We start from the raw sequence: 22,274 nt of genomic DNA, 5'->3' as shown, positions 1-22,274 counted from the left end.
GGAACGAGGCCGGGGGCAGCGCGAAGGCCGTGCACCAGGAGCACCGGCGCGGAGCTCGGGCGAGGCGCAGGACCCGCGCCCGGCGGGCGGCCCGGCTGTGGCCGAGGCCTCGTTCCCAGGCCTTCGTGAGGACCTGCTTCAGGCTGACGTCGAGCTCCTGCTCGGACGCGGCGGGATCCAGCGCCCGGGCCCCCCCCGGCTCGGCTCGGCTCGGCGCGGCTCGGCGCGGCGGGCAACGCGGCGCACGCACCGGCTCCGAGCCGGGCGGACCCGGCACCGAACGCGCAGCGCGCCCGGCCGCGGGGCGGGGCCGGCGGACGCCCTCGCGTCGCTACGGGCTGGCGTGGCGGCGGCGCGCGCGGCCGGGCGGGGCGGGGCGGGGCGGGGCGGGGCGGCTCCGGGGATGAGGCGGCGGCGGCGCGCCCAGACGATTCTCCCGAGCCGAGGAGACGCCGGCGCCCGGCGCGGCGGCCGTGCGCAGCGCCGACCCGCGGGATGGCTCAGCCGGCGGGCCCGGCGGGCGGCGGGGAGCCCCGGGCGGAGCCGGCGGACGGCGAGGGGCCGGCGGACCCCGGGGCGGCTGGCGGGCCTCCGGACGCGCTGAGCCTGGAGGAGATCCTGCGGCTCTACAACCAGCCCATCAACGAGGAGCAGGCGTGGGCCGTGTGCTACCAGTGCTGCGCCTCCCTGCGCGCCGCGGACGCCGGCCGCCGCCAGCCCCGGGGCCGCCTGCGCTCAGCGGCGCAGATCCGCGTCTGGAGGGACGGCGCCGTCACCCTGGCGTCCGGCGGCGCGGGAGAGCCGCCCCCCTCGGCGGGTAAGGCCGCGACCACGGAGGCCGCCCCACGGAGAGCCCCCGCCGCGGCCCCCTGCCCCGCGCAGCCCCGGGCCCGCCTCCGCCCCGCGGCCCCTCCTCCGGCTGGAGGACCCCCGCCGCGGCCCCCTGCCCGCGCAGCCCCGGGCCCCGCCTCCCGCCCCGCGGCCCCCTCCTCCGGCTGGAGGACCCCCGCCGCGGCCCCCTGCCCCGCGCAGCCCCGGGCCCCGCCTCCCGCCCCGCGGCCCCCTCCTCCGGCTGGAGGACCCCCGCCGCGGCCCCCTGCCCCGCGCAGCCCCGGGCCCCGCCTCCCGCCCCGCGGCCCCCTCCTCCGGCTGGAGGACCCCCGCCGCGGCCCCCTGCCCCGCGCAGCCCCGGGCCCCGCCTCCCGCCCCGCGGCCCCCTCCTCCGGCTGGAGGACCCCCGCCGCGGCCCCCTGCCCCCGCAGCCCCGGGCCCCGCCTCCCGCCCCGCGGCCCCCTCCTCCGGCTGGAGGACCCCCGCCGCGGCCCCCTGCCCCCGCAGCCCCGGGCCTTGCCTCCCGCCCCGCGGCCCCCTTTTTCCTGGCTGCCCTTGGGCCTTGTCCTCCCCCCCAGCCCCGCGAACGCCCACCTCCCAAGGGAGACCCGGGAGGAGCCGGCCTGGGGCGGGCGGGGGCAGGGGGTGGTGCTGGCGCTTTGCCAGCAGGGCCCCACGTAGGTCGGAGCAGGGCGTGGGGGGGGGGGGACACGACAGCGGCACAAAGAGGGGTGTGAGGGGGTCCGGCCTACGCCGCCCCCGCTCCCAGTAGGGCCACGGACCTGCCCAGGGTGCTGGTGATTGTACGGACTGTCAAAGGACAGCTGCTCTCGTCTTGTTTGGGAAATGGGGTGTGCTGGGTCCTTTTCATGAGAAGCAATGTCTACATACTTAGATGCCAGGGCTATTTACTTGGGATGTGATAGGTGCTGAGAAAGGTTCACGTGAGATCTCGTCAAGGATAGTTAATTCTGCTATCAGGAAAATTACACCTTTTGGAATGAATAATCAGCTAATAGTATTTTTTACATCATTCCTCCTCCTGGAATAGTAACCCTAACTGCCGTTAGGGAATGGGAGGATGACTCCTCTGGCTGCTTCAGGCAGAAAGGGGCGGCCTGCGGCGGCGGCGGCGGTGGTGGTGGTGGTGGTGGAGGAGGAGGAGGAGGAGGAGGAGGAGGAGGAGGAGGAGGAGGAGGAGGAGGAGGAGGAGGAGGAGGACAAAGGCAGAGCATTCTCAGGGGTCAGTCGAGGTCCACGATATGGCTCCCAGGAGATGTTGGAAGGCATCAAAAGACATAGGCCCCGGCAAACCCAGAGGAAAAGACAAAATCTAAGTTATTTCTAGGAGTAAAACAGCAACTCTGAAATGTTGACCCCAGTTTCCAAACCAATAAAATAATCCTGGAGAGACTGATTTTGTCTAGTTGAGCTTGAATGTCATTTATTGATTGTGAGACCTTATGAGAATTGTCGGTTATATTAAAACAGCACATACGTAAAAACTCTTTACAACTTAAGGTGACGTTGAAGTAGTAATCAATAGTGGCCCAGTTCTTTAGAAGTTCTGCCCTAACTGCACTTAGTTCTTGATTTAGGCCGTCTAACACTTGAGACTTGTCGTTCAGAGTTCTCAGTAGGCAAACAATTTGTTGGGTCTGATGGTGTAAGACTTTTCCTAGTGCTGGGAGAGCCACAAGGGAGAGGGCTAGCGCTGTTTCCCCATCTGATATGAGAACCACATGGGGTAGATGAGGTAGTTCTCAGTAAGGGGCTGCTGGGAATGGGAAGAGTAACCATCCCAGCCTGCCCCTAGTACAGAACTTCGAGAATTGTTTAGGAATGGTGTAATAGGCCATATTACAAAGTGCAAAATATGGCCCATCCTCTTGGCAGATGTAATTCATTAGTTGGGGATGGGAGGTGTAAAGTTGCATTGATTAATAGGCTTATTGCAAGCTCTCCTTAATACAGTTGCTTAAATTATATGTTTTCTGTGTATGGGAGGGCCTGTATTGTGGAGAAGCAGGTTGAAGCTGAATAGTAAGGCTTTCGTTGAGTGGTAAAATTTCGGTCTGCATGGCCCCCACACCTATCAGACTATTAAAAAGCAAACTTTGTGGGAGTTAATGCAAAAGAATAAACATAAAACAAATATTAGGCCCTAAATTATGATTACATTCCTTATATAAGACCTTCAGTTACCAATTTTGTTGACTAGATCAGTGGATATCTTTATCGTTTTAATGGATCACAAATGTTCTGTATTAATTAATAGGGCCACCTTGTGGGAGTTAACTGTAATGTTTAAACAACACATGTGAGGAAGCTTCTCACACCAGAAATGGTGTAGCAGTAGTAGACAGTCAATAGTGATGTGGCTCTTGAAAAGTCCCTCTCTGACTTAATTCTTCATTGAGTGTATCCATTGCCTGGGAAGTATTTAGAGTCCTGCTGAGCAAGCATACTGTTTTGCTTATTTTATATTGCAGTCCTGTCTAAAATCCTGGAAGTCCCGTAGTGAGTTTTGAGGCTCTTTTTACCAAAAGAGCTGTTGTATGCTTGGCTATAGCCTTTGTTTGCAATTGTACCTTAGTAGAGGTGACTTCTAGGATAAATATGACTAAAGAATAAAACCATCAAAAAGCCCTCTTGGTTTGAGGTCTAGCCTGAACAGTATTATAATTACAAAGAATCACTTGCAAGTAGAAGACTGGTCAAGAAATAAGTGCATCCCCAAGTACATCATCCAATCCAATCATAAAGTGGGGTCATCCATTATCTTCATAAGCCAGTAGTTGACCCTATACAGTGGGAGTATGCTCTGGCTTTAAAGGAACAATTTTGTCATCCCAGCCACACAGAATTGGTCAAAATACTAGTGGTATATACAATTTCTGGGGAATTCCATTTTTTTGTTATTTGAATAATCATACAACCATGAGGTCCTGTTATTATCCCCATAGAATAAAAAGCATAAAGATTGTGTATACTTGAGCTATTGTGTAGAGATAGGAAAGCTATTGCTCTGAAGTTTACTTCAAGTAGTCTAGCTTAGGCAACAATATTCATTTAAAGACGATCAGAGCTATAATTTAACATCTGCAAAGATGTGTAATTGAAACATAGTTCCTCTCTATAACCTTCATTTCTTAATCAGAGGTAGCCAAATCAGGACTGACCTGTCTGCAAAACAAGTCCAGTTTTAACAAACTTGGCCTAATTATTTACATAAGCTCAGCAAGAATAATGATTGATCATATAGATCTTTTCTGCTTTGCTGGAAAACTTTACATATAAGGAATCTAGATTGAACTTTTAGTAGTCTCTCCAGGCCAGAAGCCAAGACAAGTACTTGCCATTAGACATGCCTGCAATACCTGTGGATTTGGGCATATTCCTCTTCATGAGGTTCCCAAAGTATCCTGAGGTTCATGCACCTGCCAGGAAGTGACATTCTTTACTCTGCTGGGAACTCCCAAAGCAAGCAAGGTATCAGGCCAACATTTCCAAGTGGCTTTATTGCTCCAGGTTTCATGAAGTCAACCTTAGTTCCTTAAAGCTGTTTGGTCATATCCGAGTCTGTGCAGGTCTCTCAAATATAACATTCTAGTCAAAGCCTTGGTAAAATAACCAATATTTTTAATGGTGTCCTGTTATAAGAACAGATTTTTCTTGAATTTATGCAGCAAATAACTATGATTGCCATGGAAGAATGCTTACTGAAACACCTTTTGAATTTCAGATGGTTTAAATAGAAAAGTTAATGCTTTAATTTGTTTACAAATGAATACTTTATCCTATTTCTAATAAATCCTATATCTTAAGAGAAAGTTTTTCTTTTTATTTTTTTTACGGGGGGGGGGGGACCGGAGAGATGCTCCGGCTGCCCCCACGGTGCCAGCGCCAAGAGAAAGTTTTAACCTGGGAGACCAAACAGAACTAGTTAGTGGTGGTTCAAACATGGAGTCACAAAACTCTAATCATCCTTTTGGTTTATTTAGTCCCTTGTTACTATTCTTGTTCAATTCGAATGTAATTTTAGTTCTGGAAATTATTACTCATTTCAGCTTTGATTTTAAAGAAATTAAAACCTAGATTTGTCCTAAAGATCCTTTATATGAACCTCCTTGAAGATGAAATTTATCTTGCAAAAATATGAACAATTAAAATGACAACTTAGAAATGGAATCTGGTCAGTTATTTCTGTGACAAATAACTTTTCAATGATCAAAATACCATGTGGTGACCTTATATTTAAACATATTAAAACTTTAGGAATTGCATATCATCTCTTGAATGGTTACAGCATTTACCCACATGTAACCTAAGGCTTATCATTTACTGAACAGTACTTTCAGAGTAACTTACCAAATAAAAGGCCTAATGAGTCAAAAAGACTCCATTTATAATTTAAATCTTGGGAAGTTTGTTAAAACCTTAGAAAATTTTAAAGCACATCCTAAATAGGATTAGAGATGTAGAAGACCTGATAAAGGCAAAACATAGAAACTGGTTTTTCTGGGTTGGCAAAGAGAAAACAACAGTTTTACATTGTCTTATCCAGAGCAGACCAATTCAGGAAAACTTGTATTTTCGAACAGAGAGAAAGCAGACTTTTAACCTCATACCTGTGTACGTTTAAAATCCCTTTCAATCATAGTCTGTCCTGACCACATCTAAAATTCTTTTCCAAAGACTTCCCTTCACAAACATACAACGTTCTTTTGCATGCAGATTCTGTCCTAAGCCATTTCTTTTCAACTAACCTGCCTCAGTTAGGACAAAATTACCTTTTTTACCTTTAACAAAATGCATTCCCATTCTTGTATCTTTCTTACATATTTCCAACCTTTCTACATACAGAGTTTTCCTTATCCTCTGTCTTAATTACATTTAGCAGAAATCTTAGTCTCCAGTGAAAACAAAGTAGTAGCCAATTGTGAACTGTTATACCAAAACTCTTTATATGGCAGATTTATGGATCTATTAAGCACAAAGCATGTTTACCAACAGAGTCAAATATCCTTAGTTTCTCTGCAATAAGTTGTCAAAGGTACAAACCTATGTTTAATAATTAATGCATTATGTCCTATTTGGAAAAGATCTAAATGTCCAGTGAATTCAGTCTCAGTTACCATCCAAGCAAAACTTTAAAGTTGTAGGTTACCAAAAACTTTGAAAGCTATCTTAACAAGTACCTATTAAAACTTTGAGACAGAAGATAAACCATTTTAAGTCATCCTTTTGCTAACAAATTGCAACAGGTAACCCAGACCTATTTGACTTTTAGCAAACCTCGACAGAATAAAAGTTACACATCTAAAACCAACACACTTTAGGTTTAAATACTGATTATGTTTGACCTGGGTCCACTTTTTATTTTTATTTATTTATTTAAATTTTTAGCTTGTGTTGTGATCACAAACTCTATTTTTTAAAATTTTTATTTATTTATGATAGAGAGAGAGGCAGAGACACAGGCAGAGGGAGCCCAATGTGGGACTTGATCCCGATCCCGGGTCTCCAGGATCACGCCCTGGGCCAAAGGCATGCGCTAAACGGCTGCACCACCCAGGGATCCCTTTTTCCAGTGTTTTAAAGGGCACCCCAAGGGGGAGTCCTTGGAAACTAAAGAGACCATGCCTTGCTGCGAAGGTCACATCTTATTTTACCTTGACTCGAAAAACCTGCTGTTTTAACACATGGAAAATAGAAAAGTTTACAAGGAGAAAGTACTCAGTTGTGCAGTACTCAACCTAGAGAAGTCCCCACGGAGGACAGTTCGTTTCTTATCTCTCGATCTTACCCCTTCCTGTCATTTGAAGCGTCAGTGGTTCAAATTTTTCCCAATTTTTCAGATTGCAATCCAGAGGCATTTCTGCTGAGGATGGGTTTTTTTCCCATCTTGAAATCCTGGTAGGAATCTCTTACTCCATACGTGTTAAAGAGAGGTTAACTATGAAGGTATCCAAATATCTCTGTTCTCTAAACCAAGGCGTCCCTTGGTTTGGTTCACTCTCCCAGGTGAAATAGCGGCCTAACATCTTGGGATGAGGAGGGATCAGGCCAGCGGGAGTAGCCATTCTTACCTGTCACCTAATCCTCCTGCCTCCTCTGGATCTTCTGGGGGGGGGGGGGAACACGACAACAACTATAAAACCTGGTCTAATCATAGACTTTAGCGAGGTTAATAATTTAAACAGTGATATTCCTTTTAGAAGGCTGAGGAAGTAAGTGGAAACACCAAGGGGGTCTCAGTGGGAGGCATGTGCTGCTTGTGGAGGAGGTCCCGCCGGGGTGTGACCCCCAGGGCCGGCCTCCATCCTTTTACGGGTCTTGGAAACCCCAAGGCCACCAGTGGTAACCGAAGGGGAGGTTCAGAGTGCTGGATTGCCAGTCCTTATGTGTGCCCTCTGGATGAACCTTAGGCTAGCAGGGAATCCTATAAATGACCAATTATTCTTCTGTGCTCTCTTGCATGAACCTTCGTTGTTTGGTTATATAGATTCGCTTGTGTTCCAGCCCCTTGGTGCCTGATCAGCCTGCCGATCATAGCCAATTTCAGTTAAATTTTCCTCACCTCACGCTTGCTGCCTTTCTGTTCCAATACCTGAGGTCCCATTTGCAGGCATGGCCCCACAATAAGCAAAGCCCGTGGGGTGGGGAAAAGCCAATTCAGAAAGCCAGAAAACAGAAAGTGGAACTAGGGTTAGGTCAACATTCTAACCTTCCTTTGGGGAAAGGGGATTGACCAAACCTTTCTCCAGAAGCCTGTCACCTGAGTCTTAAGACCTCCAGCCCTATTATTCACCTTTAACTGGCTGACAGGTGCCTGGTTTTGCTGTTACAAGAAGAGTTATCCCTGGGAGAGACAACTTTTACTCTCAATTCCTCTACTTTTGCTCACCCCTCAGTGAATAGTAGTCCTGGGTTTTGGCACCAAAAGATATGGGAGAGCTTGGTTCTTGTCTCACAAGAGTCAAAGAATGAATCTCACAAGACAACAGAGTGAGCAAAGCTGATAGAAGTTTGTTAAGCAGAGACCCAGAGAAAGCTTGCATAAAGCTAGAGGGGTCCCCACAAGGTTGCCACTGAGGGCCTTTAGGATCTCCCTTTTATAGGAAACTGACCAGGAAACTTGGTCAATTTCTTGTCTATCAGGGTGGATTTGTAAATATCATGTTTATATTTAGAACAAACCTGGTGGATTTGTAACTATCATAATAACAAGAAGATCTTATAAATATCATGAGCCCAAACAAGGTGTTCCCTTCTCTCTGGTTAGTATCTCCTCCATAACATTTCTCTACCTCTAGGATTTCTGTGAGCCTAGTCAGGTAGCCCAAGGCCTTGAGATTCTTGTGCCCTTTCTGTTTGAGCAGGGACTATTGATAACAACCTTTGATGACCTATTTCTTTGTAGTCTGTGAGTTTGTGATTACTTAGTAGCCATTAAAGGGGGATGCACCCTAACATTTTGGAGCTAAGGAGACAGGTTTATTTTTTGTTTTTTACTGTCTTATCTCCGTTTTCTTGAGATGAGTAGGCCCCTTACTGTGGGGCCTTTCCTTTATCTTTCCCTACCTAGCCCTGTCTGCCCCTAACTTGTTCCTACTAGTTGTGGAGAAAGTTGATGCAGTCTTGAGCATTTTAGTGTTGATTGATTAAACATCTTTATGAAGTTCATACTAAAATGTTGCTTACATTAGTTTATTTCCCCCTAGGAAATGCTTAGTCTTGATTCATAAAAATGCTGAATAATTTAGTACTGTGCATGTGTATAAATTCTGTTTTTAAGGAAAAATGGTAATCATGACACTTCAATTCTAAGAAGTATTTTTTCATTGTACGGCATTTAGCATGACTGTATATTGTTAGCAGTTGACAGCATTTATATTTTCACATGTTTATCTATCGACTTATTTCCAAATGGAGGTTTAGGGAAGTTAAAGGACTCGCTTAAGTTCTTACTGGTTTGAATTTACTTTGATTTGAATCAAATTGAGGACTTTTAACCTCTAGGCTTAGAAACAGATTTGGTTTGAATTTGAGTCCTTGTTCCTTCCCTTCCTAGCTGAGTGACCTTGAATAAGTTCCTTAACTTCCCTTAATTAATGAGTTGGACACTTTAGCTCTGCGTATACAATCACCCCGAGTCCGGCTTTCTTATCTGTAAAAGGAGAATAGATCACTTTCTCATTGAAGAAGGTTTAAGTGAGATGATGCTTGTAAAATGACTGAAGCAAGGTTTGGTATGATAGTATAATAAGTTTTAGTTTCCTTTCTCCCCTAAGTCTGCCCTTTTGCACTGCCTGTGATCCTGCTATTCTGTATTTTTATTCAGAATTGGGACACAAATGGTTGTGGGTTTCTCAGTCTTGGCACCATTGACGTTTTTGATTGAATAATTCAGTATGGAGCTGCCCTGTGCCTGTAAAGGGTGTTCAGCAGCATCCCTGGTCTCCACCCGCTGGTTGCCAGTAACTACCCATCTCCTCCTCCAAGTCATGACACTCAAAAAAGTTCTGGACATGGCCAAATTTTCCCTGGGGGGCAAAGTCGTTCCCTGTTGAGAACCACTGGTCTAGCAGATAATGGGTGGTATGCAGTCCAGTGCGGAGAACTGGATCCTGGCTGTAATCCTTGAGTGAGTGAATCTTTGAGCTGGCTACTGTTCCCTCTGCTGTTGAGTTGAATGAACAAGTGGTATGGCTCCACTTAGTCTTAGTCCCATAGAAAAAAATAACCCCTCACAGGTTTTCTTGACTTGTTTTGGGGTTCAATGTAATAGTAATTGATTTTAGTTCTTGTTCACTTTTAACAGTATTGATACATCCAGAATGTTTATATTCATTTTGAATAAAATTAGAAATACCTTATAAGAGAAATAGGAAAATGATGGAAGATGTGGGAGGCATGGAAATGAGACCAATATGGGAAGAAGACAATGAAGAACAAGCACTTTTATTTACCATTCAGATGTAGTCTGGTGCCCTGTACTAACATGGCCCTGAGAGTAGTGTGATGTAGGACTGAAGGAGATAAAGAAAAAGGAAAAATTAGTTCTCTAGAGGGTATCTTTTTATTTATTTATTTATTTATTTATTTATTTATTTATTTATTTATTTATTTATTGTTGGTGTTCAATTTGCCAACATACAGAATAACACCCAGTGCTCATCCCGTCAAGTGCCCCCTCAGTGCCCGTCACCTATTCACCCCCACCCCCCGCCCTCCCCTTCCACCACCCCTAGTTCGTTTCCCAGAGTTAGGAGTCTTTATGTTTTGTCTCCCTTTCTGATATTTCCCACACATTTCTAGAGGGTATCTTAAGAGTAAAAATGATTACCTTATGAAATAGGATCTTAAAACAAGCAGCATATTTTATGAGCTATTTCTGTGATGACAGAAGGAAACATTGGTTAGAATCAAGAGGGCTTATGATTCTTCTTACGTGTCTTAACTTTACATTTTTATTTTTCTAAATGTTTATGTTCTTACACTAAACCTTACTGTTTGATAAAGTTCTTTTTTTTATGTACAGATTGATAGAGTTTTTGCTTTCACACCTTTAATTAACAAGTTAGAGACTCTTGTCTCTATAGGCTCTGCATATACAGCCTACTCTTTGTCACTACTGTGCCTTACTGGCATTTAGAACACATTTTATTATACACGTTATTTAGTAAGTAATGTATTAATTGCCATTGATGGAATTCCAGATCTTTGCAAGATAAGAATTTTTTCCCTGGGATGCCACAGAGAATTATCAATGACAGTAATATTAGAGCTTAGCACCATTGCATGATCTCAGCAGCCTTTTAGGTCTTAATACCCATCTGACAAAAATAACTTATTTCAGATTTTGATTTCAAAATCTTAGATGTATCTTTAATGTTAGATGTGTAAAGAATATTTTAAAAATTACGGTTACATCTTGATTTAAAATAATAATAGAGTGGAAATAGGTTTTCCTGGGAGGAACAATGAAAGACTGTGTGCATAATAATAAAGGCATCCCTTGGTATGGGGAACATTTGGGCTTTGTTTGGGATTTGAAAAGAGGACGTGATCAGTCAAGCTTCTCAGCAAGTTTCATGCTGGTGGGAGAAATGGTCTGGAAATAATATTGTATTTGATTTTAAAGAGAGACTAAATACTTGTGGAGAAGATTAAAATAGTGAAAACATGTTTAAAAACATTAATTCCTGTTCTTGGTGTAATTTTTAAAAAAGATTTTGTTTATTAGAGAGCACAAGCAAGGTGAGGGACAGGGGGAGAAGCAGACTCCCCACTGAGTAGAAACCCTGATACTGGGCTTGAATCCAGATCCTGGAGTCCAGGATCATGACCTTAGCCAAAGGTAGTCGCTTAACTCACTGAGCCACCCAGGCACACTATTCTTGGTGTAATTCTTAAGTGTTAACATGCTGGTCATTAAATGAAAGGAATATTTGAGACTTATGTGGATGTGTCCAGGGTAGAGTTTGGGAGTGAATGATGGTATTAGGGGTTGCTGAAATGTCTTACCAGGTACAGTAATAAGTAAGATATTTATACAGTATCTTTCAGTATGTTAAGCTAATTCAGTTTTAAATATTTTTTATTTATTTATTTTTATTTATTTATGACAATCACACAGATAGAGAGAGAGAGGCAGAGACACAGGCAGAGGGAGAAGCAGGCTCCATGCACCGGGAGCCCGACGTGGGATTCGATCCCGGGTCTCCAGGATCGCGCCCTGGGCCAAAGGCAGGCGCCAAACCGCTGCGCCACCCAGGGATCCCTGCTAATTCAGTTTTAAAAACATGGAGGGATGCCCAGGTGGCTCCGTATGTTGAAGGTCTTCCTTCAGCTCAGGTCATCATCTCAGGGTCCTGGGATCAAACCTTGTGTTGTTACATTCCCTGCTCAAGGACTCTGCTTCTCCCTTTTTTTCTACCCCTCCTTCTGGCTCATGCTCCCCCCCCAAATGAATGAATGAATGAATAATAAATAAATAAATAAATCTTAAAAAAAAAGCATTGAGTTCCTGCCACATCCAAACAGTGTTCGTTTCCATGAGTGATGTAAAGATGAATATAGTCATTGAAGAAGAGAAAATAAAACAGTGATAAGTTCACTGTGAAGCTAATGCAGCTTCAACTGTGAGCCCATTTTACACAGGCTGCTTTTAGGCCCCTGCACATGATATGGGCAGATGGTCATTTGCAAAATTAAGATTTTTTCACCATAATCAGTAAGATTGTTGTCACTTTTGACTCCAATTTACCCTCCAGTATACTTCTGGTTGTGTTTGGGTTGTGTGGGAGTAGCCATAGACATTTTTGGGAAAAATTTTGGAATAATGCATTGTGGTGTCTGCTTTTCTGCTCTACGCAAAGGAAAACAGAGGAGTTTAGTCATGTATAGATACAGGTACTTAAGTAAGTTGGAACTTTGTTGGGAAGCCATTAGTCTCACCAAGAATTTTGATCTACCAAAGGTGGTATGTTGGTAAGAGATACGAGTCACACTCTGCCTGTTTCACTTGTAAGGTCAAATCCCTTTTCTGCATCATAACTTCTATAAAATGATAACTGTTCCCATCCCACTGTCATAGGACCCATTTTATGTTTTTCATTTGCTTCCTGTTGGCTAAGTAGAAAAAAGAAATTGTTCTCTTCCAAATATTTGTTTAAAACTATGAAGAAAATATTGCCTGTTGCCAAATATAGTGGCAAATATAGTTGCCACTATATTGCCAAATATAGTTTTTTTGATAAAATTTTTATTTTGAGATCATTTTAGATTTACAGGAAAGTTGCAGAAATAGCACAGAGAATTCCTATGTACTCCTCATCCAGTTCTCCTATGTAACATCTTATACTACTGTGGTATCTTTGTCACAACTAAGAAGCCAGCATTGGCACATTACTATTAACTGAACTCCAGGCTTAATTTGGATTTCTCTAGGTTTTTTTGTTTTGTTTTGTTTTGTTTTTCATTAATGTCTTTTTTCTGTTTCAGAATCCCATCCAGAATACAATATTGCATTTAGTTCTCACATCTCCTTATCTCTTCTAGTCTGTTGTGATTTCTTACACTTTCCTTGTTTCCTGACTTGACAGTCTTGAGGAGTACTGGTCAGGGGTTTTGTAGACTGTCTTTCCATTTAGGTTTGCCTGATGTTTTCCTTACTAGACTGGGGTTATGTGTTTGGGCAAAAGAATAACCACCCAGAGGGAGGCACCTCTCATCACATAGGATTGGGGCACATTATATCCACACAGTACCACTGGTGATAATGCACTTTAGTTTGCCAGCTTTCTCCACTAAAGAGTTACTCTGTTTACCTTTTTCTATACTCTGTTCTTTGGAAAGGAGTCGCTAAATTCAGCCTGCACTAGAGAAGGAGGCCTCCTCCTGGAGGGATTAATTAATATGGTTATTGAACTAATTGTATTGTTAATTGTCTGCTCTTTTGTTAAAGTAGATGAAAACTAAATACCATTGGGCAACTGGTTTTTGGTTATTGTTAAAGAATTAATATTGTTATTACTACTTAATTGATGTTACTTAGTTTTAATATAATTTTATAATATTTGCTTAATATTATTTGGAATTATTCTGTAAGGAAGATTTGTCCCTTCTGCCATTTACTTACTTATTCTGGAATCGTATATATTTTATATTTTGTTATTCATTACTATGTTAATTAAAAAAAAATTTTTTTTATGATGGATGACAATGCAAAGTTAATTGGATGATAGTAAAGTGACAGTACAAAGCTCCCAAAGAGGGAGGGGGCCAAAGATGGTTGCCCTCATTACCATGTTATTTTGTTGCTCACATGGTTCCAGCTGTGGTCATTGGAAGCTCCTTCAGGTTGATTCCTGTGTCTCTTTGACATGTAGCCATCCTTTTGTGTTTTTGAGCATATCATCACTTTCTGACACTACAAGATGCTCTAAGGTTAATGACATATATTTTTTTGCCCCAGCCTTACAGTCAGACACAGCTCTAAGGAGTTGAGCACCATTTATGCTTGTTGATACTGTGGTGGTTTTGTTTTTAATATGGAGAAGCATTGGAATAAAAGGTTTAATTATTTTTGGTGTTCAGACTTCTTTGTTAGATTTATGAAGTGTCTCTCTGGTATCTTTGCTTTTGTTGACATGCTTGCCACACTGTTGTTCATCCTTTCAACAGTTAAGTAATGACTACCATTGAGCCAAGTTGAATAGAGAGGTTAAGAGAGAACAGTCTGTGTACACCATTTATCAGAAGGGAGAGATACCTGGGAACTAAAGCCAGAGGAGCCTATACTGGGATATCAGTTTGGATATACTGAAGCTGAGAAGAGGTCAGTGAAATGTGGCTTAGGGTCAAGTATGGATTGACTGAGGTATGTGGATGGTTGAGAACTGGTTTAGACAAATCTTGTGATCATTGGCCTTCCTCTTGTAAGTACTTATGGAAGCTGCAGGAGAACCGTGCAGAATGTTGGCAATCAACCACATTTGAAATAGTTCCCCATTTTATAAACGTACATTTTCGTTACTATGCAGGACAATGTGGGATAAAATATACTCTTGTGATATGCTCATAGAATGTCTTAACCAAACAAAGGAGATGAAAACAAAATATTGGGCAAATGGTTTTTGGTTTTGGCTAATAAGTATTTCATGGGATCATGGATATTGTAGGGACCAGAAAAATACTGATTTATATGCAGCAATGCAAAATAATTGAGAAAGCTTGTAATATTTTCCCTAATTCTAACTTCTGTGTAGTTACTTTTGAGTGATGGTATAACAAGGTCAAGACAAGGTAAGATTTGTTTATTCATGCATTGAATTTATTGAGCTTATTGGTTCAGCCTTTGCTGTTCTCAGGTCAGTATCTCAATGGTATTCTATTGATTTTTAAATGTATGAAGGATAGACATTCCAGAACCATTCTGTTCTGCTACTTGTATTGCCCTCATCATACAAAGAAAACACATTAAGAAAATGTCACATCAAATTTTTATGCAGTTTAAGCAAATTTCAGCTAGTTGTGCAAGAGTTCAGTAGTATTTTTAATTGTGTAAGTACATTTCATCAAGTTGTATGGGAGTTTGGTAGGTTTCTTTGTTTTAGTGATGATAGCCTGGTAATCAAATGTTGGTCAGAATCTCTTAAAACACTTTTTTTTTGGTATGTTGCATTAATTCAATCTTTGGCCACTTTTCTTCTCTCTAAAAAAATAATTTCCTTTGACATTTCCTTCTCAAAACTTATTTTCTTGGACTTTCTCCCATTTTTTCACAACTTTTCCTTTTTTTTTTTGGAAGTTCATACATAGAGAAAAAGAGCACAAATCATTAGTAACACAACCATGTAAATACCAACCTGCGAATAAAGGAGCGTTACAAGTAGCCTACAAGTCTTCCAAATGTAATTATTGTCTTAGTTTCTGTCACCATAGGTATAGGGCTTGCTTGTTTGTGAACTTTACTGTATAGAATCTTACATTATGTGTTTTTTGTGTCTGGCTTTTTTTTTTTTGTTCAACATTGTGAGACAAATTACTTGAATACTGCATGTAGCATTAGTTTATTTTCATTGCTATATGGTATTCAGTTGATATGAAAATACCAAAATTGATTTACCCAGCTGTTGTGGATGGTCATATGAATTGTCTGGAGTTTTAGCTATTTTAAATAATACTACTATAAATACTCTTGAATATATGTATGCTTCTGTTAGGTATATATCTAGTAGAATTGCTGGTTGTTGCACATGTGTCTCTTAAGTTTTAGTCGATATTGCCAAGTAGTTTTCCAAAGTGGTTTTTCAGGTTACCTTGTTAGCAATGTGTCTGTTGTACCATATTCACTGTACCTCTTGGGAATGTCATTAAAAAAAGAAAAGTTTACTAATGTTGGCAGGTATGTTATAGTACGTATTTTATAATGGCTTTGAGTTGCATTTAACACATGGCTAATCATGTTGAGTGCCTTTTCATATGTCTATTAGGCATATTGATATGTCTTGTGAAATTCCTCTTTAGGTCTTTTGACTATTTATTTGTCGAGTATTCTTTTTTCTTAAAGATTTTATTTACTTATTCATGAGAGAGACACAGAAGTAGAGACACAGGCAGAGGGAGAAGCAGGCTCCCTGCGGGAGCCTGATGTGGGACTGGATCTTAGGACCCCAGGATCATGGGGGATCATGAGCATCAGAGCCAAAGACAAATGCTCAACCACTGAGCCACCCAGGTTCACCTCTAGTTTTTTTTTCCTTGTAAAAAATATAAAACATAAATGTTATTTTAGCTATTTAATTAAAGGCATTAATTTACATTCACAATGTTACACAACCATCACCACTGTTTATAAGATTTTTCTTTTTTTTAAATAAATTTATTTTTTATTGGTGTTCAGTTTGCCAACATACAGAATAACACCCAGTGCTCATCCCGTCAAATGCCCCCCTCAGTGCCCGTCACCCATTTACCCCCACCCCCCACCCTCCTCCCCTTCCACCAAGCCTAGTTCGTTTCCCAGAGTTAGGAGTCTTTATGTTCTGTCTCCCTTTCTGATATTTCCCACACATTTCTTCTCCCTTCCCTTATATTCCCTTTCACTATTATTTATATTGTTTATAAGATTTTTCATCACACAAACAGAAACTCTGTACTCATTAAGCAATAACTAACTGCTCATTTTCAGCTTCCCCCAGACCCTGTTAACCTCTAATCAATTTATTTTAAGTTTTTGGTAATTTCTTATTATATGTTTTGATTTTTATATACTCTGGATACAAGCCATCTGCCAGTTATGTATATTACAGATATTTTTTCTAACTCTGTAGCTTTCCTTTTCTGGTATGTTTTGACATATCAGTTTTATTATCATTGAATTCAAATGATTTTCTAATTTTCTTTGTGATTTATTCTTTGATTCATGCATTATTCTGTCAGCTTTTATTTATATAGAGAGACTATGTTATTAGATGCATGCCCATTTAAGGTTATAATATCTTCATGGTGGCTTTACCCTTTTATCACTATGGTTAGTGATAGTGATAGAACTATAGTTGACATGGTACACTAGTTTTCCTTTTTTTTTTTTAATAGCATTCCCTAATTAATCTTTGCATAGTATATTCCTTCCCATAATTTTACTTTCAAATTTTTAGTATTCTTACATGTAAGGTGTATGTTTTACAAGCAGGATATGGTTTGGATTATTTGTGTATTATAATCCTTAATTTTAAATTGGATTTTTTAATTCTGTTTACATTTAGTATAATTGCTTGTATTTTAAAATACACCATCTTACCATCTGCTTTCTATTTGTCCCACCAGGCTGTATTCATTTTTTCTCCCCTTTTTTTCAGTTAAGAATTTTTTTAAGTGCTAAAATTTTCTCCTTCATTAGCTTGCTTATTGTACATTTCTTTACTATTTTTAGTAGTTACTTTACAATATACATTGTTGAATTTTTATTAAAGTCTATATAAATGACTGTTTTAATCTCCAGAGAGTGCAAAGATCTTAGAACATTCTAATTTAATATATCTCCTTCTGTTGTTTAATGGTTATTGACATGTGTTTTAGTTTGTAGTTTATCATAGATTTTAACTATAAGACAATATTTTTGTACAATTTAACATTCATTTAGAATTTTCCACATATTTGCTCTTTCCATGTTCTGTGTGTGTTTCTTCCTGTATTATCATACTTTCTTCTGGGATAATTTTCTTCCTTCTGAAAAACTCCTTTAGTATCTACTTTAGTGCAGGTCTCCCGCTGTAAAATTCACTCAAGTTTTGGAACGCCTGGGTGGCTCAGCAGTTGAGTGTCTGCCTTCGGCTCAGGGTGTGATCCCCAGGTCTGGGGATCGAGTCCCACGTTGGGCTCCCTGCAAGGAACTTGCTTCTCCCTCTATCTGTGTTTCTGCCTCTCTCTCTCTCTGTTTCTCTCATGAATAAATAAAATTTAAAAAAATTCACTCAATTTTTGTTATCTGCAAATATCTCTATTTAGTCTTTATCTTATTCAATTATTTGTCTATTTATTTTTAGAGGGAGAGAGAGTTAGGGAGGGCTGAGCAGGGGAGGGAGAGAGAATTTTAAGCAGGCTCCTTGCCCAGCACAGAGCCTAATATAATATGGTGCTCCATATTATGACCTGAGCTGAAATCAAGAGTTAGACACTTAACCAACTGAGCCACCCAAGTGCACCCCTATTTTATCCTCATTTTAAAAGCAAATTTTAATTAAGATGTAACCCATAGAAAAGTGCAAAACTTGTAAATGATTGATGGATTTTCACAATGTGGATACAGTCTTGTAACCAGAATATAGATCAAGAAACAGAACATTATTAGCAAGTAGGCCTGTGAACCCTCAGTCACCAGCCACCCAAGGGTCTGTGAACCCTCAGTCACCAGCCACCCAAGGGTCACCACTCTCATGACTTCTAACATAAGTTTTGCCTATATTTGAACTTAGGTGTATAGAATCAAATAGTATTATGCTACCTAATGTCTAACTTTTTCTCTGAACTTTGTGAGATTGATCGATATTGTTGCATATAGTCGTAGTTTGTTCATTCACATTTTAGTATGCTATTCCCTTGTATGAATATGCCATAATTTATCCATGGATGTTTGATTTTTTAGATCTTACATTTGGGTATTCAATTATGGATAGTGCTATTGTGAACATTATTAAGCATGTTTTTTGGTGGACAAGTGTAGCATTTATGTTGAGTATACACCTGAAAGTGGAATTGCTAGTTCATAATGTATGGGTGTTTTCACTGTTAGTAGGGACTGACAAAAGTTTTCCAAAATGATTGCACCTCACAAACTTTATTTTTTCATTAAAAATTTTTTAAAGTTTTTGTTTTAATTCTGGTCAGTTAACATACAGTGTGATATTAGTTTCAGGTGTATAAATATAGTGATTCAGCAGTTCACTACATTACCTGGTGGTCATCAGGAGAAGTGTACTCCTCAACCCTCATCTCCTATTTAACTCATTCCCCCATCCATATCCCCTCTGGTAACCGTCTATTTGTTCTCTGTAATTAAGTCTGTTTCTTGGTTTGTGTGTGTCTCTCTTCTTGCCCCCTTTGCTTGTTTGTTTTGTTTCTTAAATTACAAATATGAGTGAAATTATATGTCTTTCTCTGAGTTATTTCGCTTAGTATTATACTCTCTAGCTCCATCCATGTCATTGCAAATGGCTAGATTTTAGTCCTTTTCATGGATGAGTAGTATTCCACTGTATATGTGTATACACACACACCCTACTTTCTCTTCATTCATCAATTTATGGACACAGGGCTGTTTCCATATTTTGGCTATTGTAAATAGTGCTGCTAAAAACATAGGGGTGTGTATCCCTTTGAATTAATGTTTTTGTATTTTTTGGGTAAATAACAGTAGTGTGATTATAGTGGTAGGGTAGCTCTATTTTTAACTTTTTGGGTAAACTCCACACTGTTTTTCTCAGTGGCTGCTCCAGTTTGCATTCCTACCAACAGTATACAATTGTTTCTTTTTCTCCACATCCTCGCCAACACCTGTTGTTTCTTGTGTGGTTGACTTTAGGCATTCTGACATGTGTAAGGTAATACCTCCTTGTAGTTTTGATTTGCATTTCCCTGATGCACCTTACAAACTTTAGAAAATTAAGACCAATCTGGGACATTGGTATAAATTTAATAAGTATTTGAGTAGTGTCATGTATATGGAAAGGCTATATCCCCAGTTATAGTGAGATTTGCTGGTCCATATTTAGCTTCTGAAAACTGACTCTCAGATCTTTTAATGCTACTTGTGTTAATGCATTTTTTTTTTTTTAAGATTTGGGTCTCTTTTTCCTTCCTATTTCCCATTTTCTTCCTGGCCCAGTATAACCGGAAGCCAAATTTCTATCTAGTATACTCCTTTACTATCTTGTATTTTTGAGAGATAAAGATGTATATAGATATAGGTGTTGAGTAGTAGTAGAATGCCACTAACAGTCATCACAGGTTGTCTGGTTCTAGACTTGGCCATACCTTCTGGATTTTAGTGAGAATACCATGTTAGAGGAATCTGGCATTACACCGTTTCATTTTTTTCATTTCACCAGTACATGAGTGCTCTCTAAGTGCACTGTATTAGATTTGAAGACACAAGGATAAAGTACACCTGTAGTTTCAAGAAGCTTGCAGGTGCATAAACTAACCCTTACAACATAGTTACAGCAATCTGAAGTACTAGACACATGCACAGAAACCTGTGTGAGCCCAAGGGTGAGAGTGACTGATTGCTGGTGTAATAGGAGGCAGGTGTCACAGGAAACCAGTTTTCTGGAGAGGCCTTGAAGGATGAGTAGTGGGATAAAAGGAGGACACTTAGAAGCAACAGAAAGTACAAAGGTTTAGAAATGTGGAAGAACTATTCAAAGAACAGTAGTACATGGATGATAGAATGGCATTTGTGCCAATGCCCACTTCCCTATACCAAAAGCAGACACTGTTTAATCAGTCATTGCATTTTTGCTGCTAAATTTATAAGCAGCTTCAGAGTTCTCAGCTGAGCTTCAGGCAGCCACTACCAATTATTTGGAGTTGGCACGTGAAGTTGAACCTGTTTGTCGTCTTTGCAGTGGGCGTCCACTGTGCCTGGAGCATAGGATGTGTGAGGGCGTGGTGGAGAATGAGACAGGCTAGAAAAGTATGTTGACTGAGATCAGATTATGAAGAACATTTGTGTGCCACACTGTGGAGTTTGTATTTATAGCCTGTATAGGCAATGGAGAGTCATATAAGGATTTTAAGCAGAAAAATGATGTAAGCAGGTTACTCTTTTTGGAAAGATGACTGTGGGAGATTTGTAGAAAATGGATTGACTTGAGTAAAAACAAGGGCAGAGAGACCAGTGGGCATACTATCATTGGGTCTTAGTAGCCTTTAAGTTGCTTAACCAGTTGGGAGTGTTAGGGCTCTTCAGATAGGAGGTGATGGAGGTTTGAAGGAAGGCAGTAAATGGGGAGAAAGAGTCAGATTGGAAATGATCTAGGAAATAGTACAGGACATGGCCCTTTAGTTTTTGATATGGGGGTGAGAAAGGAAGGCATCTTAGAAGGCTCTCAGACTTCCCACCTATGTGCCTGGCTGCTGCAAAGGCAGGAGAAGCAGCATAGGGTGAGAAGATGATGACTTATACTTAGAAATTAAATCAGCCTGGAAAAAATAATTTTCCAGTGGAGTCATATTAATTCCTATTAAGTTCCTTTGCTCTTCCAGAAGGTTGCAGATCAACTGTTTAATGTCACATGGTAACATGGATATAAGAGGAGACAGCAAACGATGTGGTTTTAATTCTCAGGTCTGATGCTTATTATCATAACATTTGGCTAAGTGAATGTGGGCAGCAGTTATGACACTAAGTAAAGGAGCTTGTATTTAGAGATAGAAGAACCTGAGATACCTCTCTGGCAGTGGTACTGTTGGCTAGGGTGGTCTCATACGAGATCAGGTGCCAGAGTGGGAGAGGAGAGTCTAAGGAGAATAACACAGTGGTGCTTATGAAATGCATGAAAACCAGAATCTGCCATTTGATAGGAAATACAAAAATTTTGGGGATTGGCACTTGATAGTAGACCTTTTTTTATGATTTGGATTGGAGAAGATCCCCTCCAAATTCTCCTTATTCTTGGATAAAGTGATAGAGTGCTGTGATCTCAGTGTATTTTTGAGGTCTCATGGAATTTAAGCAATTAATGTTTGAATTAATATCAGGGAGAAATTTTAATTCAAATCCACACTGTTTACAAAAGGAACCACAATTTCCATCATCCCATCCTCTACTCTAACACAGGAGTGTCAGGAATGTGACTTCTGTGTTGTCACTCCCTTCTGTTCCCATGACAAACATTGCTAAATGGTCATGGGTGCCTCTAACCCCATATTTGCCCTCACAGCTCTTTTGAAGATACGATTCTAGACTGTCACTACCATTCAGTTTGAATTGGCACAAGAGATGAAACTTTTTTGCTATACAAGTTTTGAATGTTGCCAAATTACATAAAAGAGACAAATATAATAGTTGAGTTTCATTAAAAAGTTATGCTGAAATTATTTTTTAGTGGAAAATACTTGATATTTAATGATATTCTGTGAGATGATAAAAAGTTTAATTAAGGTTGCTGAATAGAAAGAGAAAAATAACACTAGTAATTAAGAAAACACATATTTTTAAAGTTTTGTTTAAGTAATCTCTACATCCCACGTGGGGCTTAGACTCATAATCCCAAGATCAAGAGTCTCATGCTTCTCTGACTGAGCCAGCCAGGACCCCAAGAAAACATAATTTTAAAACTTTGATTTCACTACAAGATCAGCTATAAATTGGCCCCTCTAGTACCATGGAATAGGTTGGGAGAGTTTGGGGTCTGGGCCAGACTTAC

At 41.1% G+C, this 22,274-nt stretch overlaps 1 protein-coding gene across 2 annotated transcripts in view; it reads left to right on the top strand.

The window, feature by feature from the left end:
• Positions 1-476: 476 nt before the first annotated feature.
• SPIRE1 (spire type actin nucleation factor 1) overlaps positions 477-22,274 on the top strand; it is a 199,416-nt gene continuing 177,618 nt past the window's right edge. For both annotated transcript variants that reach the window (XM_055324056.1, XM_055324055.1), the window contains exon 1: positions 477-817. In XM_055324056.1, the coding sequence (XP_055180031.1) occupies positions 496-817 (322 nt within the window). In that variant the 5' untranslated portion in view covers positions 477-495. The remainder of the gene's footprint in view (positions 818-22,274) is intronic.

The sequence above is a fragment of the Nyctereutes procyonoides genome, unplaced genomic scaffold (genome assembly GCF_905146905.1).
Source record: "Nyctereutes procyonoides isolate TBG_1078 unplaced genomic scaffold, NYPRO_anot_genome, whole genome shotgun sequence".
NCBI lineage: Eukaryota > Metazoa > Chordata > Mammalia > Carnivora > Canidae > Nyctereutes > Nyctereutes procyonoides.
This window is presented reverse-complemented; position numbering and strand designations above follow the sequence as displayed.